Source organism: Nicotiana tabacum, chromosome 4, assembly GCF_000715075.1.
Source record: "Nicotiana tabacum cultivar K326 chromosome 4, ASM71507v2, whole genome shotgun sequence".
NCBI classification, from domain to species: domain Eukaryota; kingdom Viridiplantae; phylum Streptophyta; class Magnoliopsida; order Solanales; family Solanaceae; genus Nicotiana; species Nicotiana tabacum.
This window is the reverse complement of record NC_134083.1, coordinates 28,407,003-28,415,147: the sequence shown is the minus strand read 5'-3', so window position 1 is coordinate 28,415,147 and position 8,145 is coordinate 28,407,003. Positions and strand designations below refer to the sequence as shown.

The following is an 8,145-nucleotide window of genomic DNA, read 5'->3' as shown; positions in this document are numbered from 1 at the left end:
TTGGTGAAACCAATATATGTGAGCAAGTTGTTTGCCTATACTTAGAATCCTATGGTCTTCTACATGCTAATTAAGATTTAAGAAGGTTGAAGTGTAAAAATATATTTAAAAGTATTCTAGAATATTCACTTTTCTTCTAATTTAGGATCTACTTAATTGTAGAATATATATGCTACAATATTATAGAACATTTACTTTCCTTTTAGTTTGAAATCTATAAGAAAAATAACATATCCACTTTATTTTATTCCCTTTAGTAATCCTTCTTCCTATTTTAAATTTAACGCAATGCGCTATTATTCATCCTCTATGAATTTTTTCACCAGTTTCACGTAATTTTCTAACATGAAGACATAATATTGCAAAAGCCCAAAATCTCTCACAAAGTCACGTTCGAGTTCTTCGACTTCACTAATTCATCTAATTACAACCCACCAATAAAACAAGGAAGAGAATCACCTTGACAACGAATAACAGGCAATGTGATGCATATAAATAATTACTTAAGCATAAACGCTACAAACTGAAAACACATGAACTCTTCAACATCAATGGATGCCAGCAACCTAATGGTACAAGTGGATACTCATTTCAGCATTATTGCGGATTATCGAATTCAACTCTTGTCAACTGCTTCCACATTGTATTGCTTAAATAGATACAAGGGCTACCTAAAAACCTAATGCTATATCGATCATATACAACATCCTCTATTACAAGCAACTTTGGGAAAACGCTCCACTCTTTTCAGTCACAAATGCATCATCTGTCAGTTTTCACCTTTTTCTTGAGGGAATCAAACAAGGATGTATTTTGTTTGTTGTTAGACGATTTTGCAAATGGATTAGAGGGGCGTTGGGTTGTTACCTTATTCGCTTCTCCATTCTTATCTTCTCCATCTTCCAGTTTGTTTGCATTCTCTAATTTTCTTGCATCTTTCACTTCATCCACCTTATCCTTTTCATCCTTCAATTTCTTAGCATTCTTCAAATCAAATGCATTTTTGAACTCCCTTGCCATTTCCAGTTTTCTGGCTCTAGCATTTTCTGTATCTGCATCTACATCCTTGGTTGGTTCCTCCAATGACCGTTTTTTCGTGAGAGAAGGAGCTAACAAATTTAGGGAGGGGGAACTCACTAGTTCCAATTTTTTGCTGCTTTCAACCGTAAAATGGGTCTTGGTTAATGCAGCCTGAGCATTAAAGGAGGTATCACATTTCAACTCAGTGGATGCAGGAATTGTGCTACCAGTTGTTTCTTTATTCAACCTTTCCTGTAGAAATACAAATTAACAAGACTAAGAAACCCAAATAATCGAAGTAACTAATATCTGACAATCAAATGCTTCCGTTGAGGTATTGTCCCTACCTCCAATATGGCATTAAAGCGCTCTGCCAAATTTGGTAGTTTCAGGGCTGTAACAAGCTTTATAGCACCTTTGACTGATTTTTCCAAAGCCAGAAGCTTTACGAGTTCAGTAGCTCTCACTAGCTTATCACCTGATAAGAGAAGGGAAAAAAGCCAATATCAAAATTTAAGAAAACATAGTGGATAAGTAGGAAACTAAGGTATTGTAGGCTTGCTGCATCCAGCTTTACAGAAAACTAACCATTGCAGCAGGATGCAATGAGCCTCAGGATGCATCTATCAAGAGCAGCTTCAGTATTAAAAGCCTCATCGTCAAGCAAACTGGTGTCCTCACCAGCAGCTTCCATTTCTTCAATTGTGCTCTGAATCTGAATGCAAATCCAGCAAACGGCAAAACTATATATCAACGTGAATTCCCATTGATTTTTTTGCAACTGTAAGGAAATCTTAACATATACATACCCGATGGAGATGCATGTTATTCATTATAAATTCATTCTCCAGGTTTTCTGCTCCAAGGTCAGATGAAGCAAGAGGAAATGAAAGATCCAACAGAGTGAGAATAGGCTTTGGAGTGGCCTGAAAATACAGCCAGAGGATTAGAAACGTGTGATAGTATATATGACAAGAAACACGCTGCAACAAAGCACCATACCTCTGGGAAGGAGTCCGGAGATTTGCAAATGACACAGAACAACTTGCTTGTGTTTAACCCAACAACCCAATAGTTTTCTTCTGGCTTCTTCAATTTGCTGGCACTGAAATTTCTAATTTGTAAAGGAACAAGTATTTGTAACATCTATACAGTTACTAGTGGACAAGTGGGGCGGTAGTTATACCTGAAAAGTGGAAGCCAACTGCCGCCATATTGATTAGTAAATACCCTTAGCACACCCTATATTTGCAGTTAAGAAAACAAGTTTAAATTTAGCAATCTTAAGAATAATCTCTGGTCACTGATTTAATGGTCAATGATTTCTCACCGTAGAGTCAAAAGAACTAAGATGGCCTTCTTCACTAAAACCAAACCATGATAAACATGAACCAGGAGTCAATGGAAGTCTTCCTCGGCGAGGTTGTATTCCATTACGAATATTGAAGACTCTAAATTCAAGAATCTGTATGGAATTTCAAATAGTTCTATGATCAATACACCAATCCACCTCTTCTCCAATCATCATCAATCGATCAGTCAAAAAAGTACTTATATATATCTAAATTTAAATATAAAATCCGAGTCCAGGGAACTGAAGAAAAACAACTATATATTCCACCAAATCATAGCAAATCCTGCTATCTCTAATCAACATGAATAGTTATGATCTGCCTTGGTTATAAGCAAAGTTTAAGTAGGCCCTAAATTGTTAGTCCTGAGCTCCATCCATTTCATTTGAAATGAATTTATTTTCTTCAGACCAAGTCAAAAACATATGGAAGGGTAAGACAAGCTTAACATGCATGTAACAAGCATAAGCCTAGACAAAGGTTAGAATTTATTAAATTCTTTGTTTAAGAAAGGAGTATTGGTCAGTGGAGCTTTGAGTGATCATTCAGACAGATTGAAATCTGATCAGTGTACACCATGAACAAGGACATTTTAAATAATAAGTTGTGAAGATCTACTGTGACACAACTTTTTGATAAGTAATCTACTGTGAAACATTGTCAAAATTGACCTAATATCTCCTTTTATTAAGCAGCCACTGTATAGCCTTATTGAAATTAATTCTTCATATTCTGATAACTGCTCACAGGGATTTACAATGCATCAAAACGTGAAATAAAAGAATTTAACCACATGATGTAACAATGAACTGTACCTGTTCGTTAGAGGGAAGAGGGGGAGATGCATGTGTGACAACTGCAAGTTCATCCTTATAGCCTACTGCAGTAACCACTGGTCCGTCGAGGGAAAGAATGTGTCTCTTGTATTTCAATCCACAAAAGAAAAGGAACTGTCTCAGAATCATTTCCAGAATAATCAAAAGATTGACCACGACATTTGAAATACTCCATCTATCTCAAGTTGATTGTCATAGGTTTATTTCGGATACTGCTAAAACAATGACCAATTTCACAACCTATCTTAAACATCAAAGGTATAAAATAAACCAATAACCAGTCCATCATTAACTAGAGACCCTTGTCAATAAGTAACACAAATTCAAACTGCACCTCCATCAACTATTACAAGGGAATGACCTCCATTAACTATTACTAGTGAATGTTATTTTCTTACTATTACATGAAGTCGAAAAAAAAAATTCAATTTGAAACTAAGGGAGATTATTTTTGAAGGCACGAACGGAACCAACTTACAAACCCTAAGCATACAATATCTGAATATATATACCTGCAGGCCACCCTCAGTGAAGATGCGAAGAAAATTACAACTTGTAACAGCAGCTACCCAACCAGTTCCTAGTGCAACTGCTCTTACTTCTTCCTCTTCAAATCGCATTGACCACTGATGTTGCATAATTAAATCAGAGTTAGCCATGTCAGAAGTAACAAGTTTCATAACACCAGACTTCTGAAACATTTTGATGTACGGATTAGTTGGAATCAAAGATTAAATCACTAACCTCACTGTTATTAGCCCAGCTACTGAAAGGACGATACATGAGCGTACTCATATTCTTCTCACCCTTGCATGGATTTGCAAATACACTTCCATTTTTATTTAAAGAAGCCATTGTGAAACCAAAATAATCAGTCATTGCAGGGACTCGGGGACCACTGCTTGTGTCATGAAAATCAATCTGCATTGAAGTTATCATGTTAGTTAAATAACTCATTCATACGTAGGTCGATGGTAAACATGAGATGAATTGCCCTCTCAACATGGCTTGCATTATCGGTAGGCTGTTTTTTCCCTGGTTAGTTCTGGATGACAAGTTGAAGATCACAGTTTCTAGCCATGAAACAATTAAAAGCCAATCACTTGAAATAAAGATGATTGTTGAAACATGTTCAAAGTTCAACTTTGTATAGTAAGAATAAAAATAACATAAAAAGTTTTCAAATAGATATAAAGACAAAGATACAAAAACAAACAAGCTGCAATACCTCTATGTGAGAGTATCCATCATGCTCCATCACGGTTATACTGCCAAGCATACTGTAACATAGAAAGCGTCTTTTGCCAAGCAGCTGCCGAGTTGTGCCTGGCTGAAAAGCTTCTTGCATTTTTTGTCCTGCAGAAATTGGGACACTCTTGAGCTCATTTCTTTTATTATCTGAACTATCCCTGTGACTGTGAGGAGCCTTCTTACGAAGTTCAGCTTTTGGAAGCAACTCAAACTCTTCTTTAACGTCTTCTTCCCAATCATCATCATAACTATGCTGTTTGCGTAATCTTTTTCTGCTAAATGGTTCAGATTCACCGTGGCTATCTTCTCCAAGGTCACTTAAACTGCCAGATGCACTTGGGTTTTCTTCCTCTTCATCAAAGAAAAGAAGACCATGACCATTTTTAGAACCTAAAACAGGAACATTTGCCGTCGGAGATCTCATTGAAGAAGGTACAGCTGATTCCCAGACACCATACTTTCCCATGATGTCAATTACTGCCAATGCATTGCCAATTGGTTTCCACGCCATACAAGTTACCCTATTATCAAATTTCTGCCGATCAATATCTTGTTTCTTATCAACATCCCATATCAAAACTTGTCTATCTAGTCCAGAAGTAGCCATATACTTTCCATTTGGTGACCACGACAAAAAGCAAATGGGCTGTACATGATCACCTCTAAGTGAAAACAGTTTTTCTGCAGTGTCTCTGTCATACATCACCACATCATTTTTCAAGCTAGGAACAGCTAATAGCTCCCCATCAGGACTCCAGCTAACTATGTTCATAGAAGAAAAATCAGAACCAATGACACGAGCTATTCCTTTTAAAACGTGAATTGTTTTCCCTGACTGGAGTTCCCAGATCATGGCAGTCCCTATTGAATCAACTGAAGCCAGGTATTCACTTTTGGGATCAAAAGCTATGCCAGTGATGGACCCTCTATGTCCTTTAAGAACTCTTGCGATCGAGCCATCAATGGTATTTATAAGTTTGATGCCTTCATCATCACCAGCAGCTGCCAGCATTGTTCCAGATCTGTTGAAAGCAAGTGTCCGTATAGGCAATGTAAATCTGGTAATATTTGTCTCAAACTCCCCTCCTGATGCAAATAATCAAAACAACCAACTAATCAAGATGGCAATCAGTAAACAGCAATTGATGAACAGCTGGACTACCAAACAGATATTCCAGAATCCAGATTTAACATAAAAAGACAAGTTGGTATATGCCTCCATTTCAATCTATATGGCAGTCTTTCCATTTAGAGACATCTCAAAATGTTTGACACCGTTCCATATTTATTCTAGTTTTACAACTTTAAAGAATTCAAATTCCTTAAATTATTCAACCTTTTAAACTTTGATGTGATGTTTCCCCTATCAAAATAACTTTTCAACCATTATGTTATTATTTTTTTCCACTATCACTAGTATAATAAATAAGTCAAACCAATGTCTTAAACTCCATACAATCCAAAAATCATTAAATAAAACAAAATGGATTTAGTAATTGTTAAGGCATCATTAAAGAACTATATCTCCAGATCAGTTCTGTTAATTAGCTAGCGACAATGCCTGGAGCTGTTAGACACAGACAAGTGGATGAAAGGAACCAAATCAAGGAAAAGAATTCACAAGGCAAAAAAAGATTAAGATTATGAGGAAGAAATGAAAGGGTTGAGGTATATTTCTACTATTTTCTTTTTTTCTTTTCTTCCTCTTTCTCCTCTTTTTTAATAATTGTAGTGTCCGCACCAGCTTGCGGGCACCTTGACAAATTCACGGGGTACCAGCTATCTCTCACCGGCGTAGGCACTAACTCTATTTACCAACTATGTCCTATTTCTGCGTTTATGTAAAGGGGTGGAGAGGTGTGAATGGGGCAAGATATGCAGACAAACTTTTCACTTCAACCAGCACAAGAAAGGTTGCTGGGAAGCTGCCAAACTCTCATAACTTAGTTCAGGAGTTCGCGGCATTTGATTCAAGTATTCAGCCCTTAAAATTGATGTCAAGAAAAATAGTTCAAAAGGAAAAGCTTTGTATGAGCCAAATGAATGAAGACCTTACCTGCACTTTTATTTTTTATTTTTATCATACTATCTAAAAATTCCACATCATAGTTAGCAGCTGCAAATGTTGGAAAACAAAACAAAGGACCAGCTCAACTTCTCAAACTAACACCTTAGTCCAGCTTGATGTTGACACTAACAAATAATGTGGTCTCATATAGATCGTGAACTGAAAGGGTGTCCTAACTAAATTATAGTAGAAAATCCATCCTTATGAGAGAAACACAAGTAATTGTGTATACACTATTGTATGGTTAGCGGTTTCATGAACCAGTGGTCACAAGGGATTCTTATGAAGGGACCAACTTATATGGGACAAGATTGACGATTTTTTGGTAGAATAGCAACAGGACAAAAATACTATTTTCCAAGGTAAATAATGCAATATTTGAGATGTTCGGATAACAGCACACCTCCCCCCAACTCCCAGAACTCTGGCTGTTCAAACAATTAACCTTAAATATTACGATTGACCACTTTGTCCAGAACATTCATTTTCTGGAAATAAAATCATGAAAAAACAACACAAAATTCAGGTATACATATGATACAAAAAAAACATTAAAAATTACAAAATTTAACAGAAATATTATGCACGCCTAAGTAGTTCATTATAACTTGACAAACAATTCAGATAGATTCCTTTTTCGGTCAACTTAGAGCTTCATTAATCATTTTGCCTACAACAGGAAACTGAGAAGCAGAAAACTAAATGAATTAAACAAACTCCTTATCCCTTAACTGAAATTACTCTACTTTCCATTTCGACGGTGGACACAAACTACTTGAGATGAGAGAAAAGCGAGCATATACCAGGAAATTTGTAGAGTTTGACGGAATGGTCAACAGATCCGGAGGCAAGACAGGTGAAATTAGGGCTGAGAGCCAAAGCGGTGACGCCATCTCTATGATGTCGAACAATTTTAGGGGGATTAGCTGGCAAAAAAGCATCTTGAATGCAAATTGAAGAATCAGACGAAGACGCAGTGACAATGTGTTCGCCTTGCTGATCCCATAAAACCGAGCAAAACGACCCAACGCCATTGCTGCTCTTGTGAGCTTCTCGCATCTTAATGGATCTGATCTTCATCGTCGATCAAGGTTTTGTTGCTCTCTTCCTTCCTCTGATTTAGATGTTACTTTTACTTGGTTTACATTTGTTAGGGTTTGGATAAAAGTAGTAAAACGTTTTGGATTTGGCGGGAAATGGGTTTGTGAAATGCGATTGAGAGAGCGGGAAAGGAAGACATAATTGGAATTGTATGTTTGGGTCTCGTGCCTACGGACATTTGCAGCCGTAATCTATATTTGTATCACCTTTTAACTTGTACCCTATTTTTAAAAATTATTGATTTGGTAGCCAACTTACAAAAAATACGTAATAAAAATATAATTACACTCCTGACAAAAGATATAAAGATGCATCACGCATTAATCGTGTTACCATTCTCCTTCATCACTCTGTCCCTCCTCAAATCTCCTCTCCTCTCAGCAACTTTATCAAAAAAACAGAAAGTGTTGAACCAGATTCAAATTCCGAATTCAAAATTATATTATAAGTATTGCAATCCATTTTCAGAAGTCGAATTAGTTTTTTGAAACTAATTGATGTGCAATTATTTTCGTAA

At 36.5% G+C, this 8,145-nt stretch overlaps 1 protein-coding gene across 2 annotated transcripts; it reads right to left on the bottom strand.

Annotated features, from left to right (window-relative positions):
• Positions 1 to 486: 486 nt before the first annotated feature.
• On the bottom strand, positions 487 to 7,788 carry LOC107814793 (protein ENHANCER OF LHP1 1-like). 2 transcript variants are annotated; one of them, XM_016640253.2, is made up of 12 exons: positions 7,331 to 7,788; positions 4,437 to 5,545; positions 3,953 to 4,129; positions 3,721 to 3,834; positions 3,188 to 3,292; positions 2,351 to 2,485; positions 2,207 to 2,262; positions 2,023 to 2,125; positions 1,830 to 1,946; positions 1,609 to 1,735; positions 1,368 to 1,498; positions 487 to 1,272 (listed from the first exon to the last, which is right to left on the bottom strand). In XM_016640253.2, exons 1-12 carry the CDS (start codon positions 7,605 to 7,607, stop codon positions 763 to 765), a joined length of 2,961 nt encoding a protein of 986 aa, XP_016495739.2. In that variant the 5' UTR covers positions 7,608 to 7,788; the 3' UTR covers positions 487 to 762. The 2 variants fall into 2 exon arrangements, with proteins under 2 accessions (XP_016495739.2, XP_075107719.1); XM_075251618.1 differs by lacking the exon at positions 7,331 to 7,788 and adding an exon at positions 6,516 to 6,676 and having other exon boundaries at positions 4,437 to 5,571.
• Between the last annotated feature and the right edge of the window lie 357 nt (positions 7,789 to 8,145).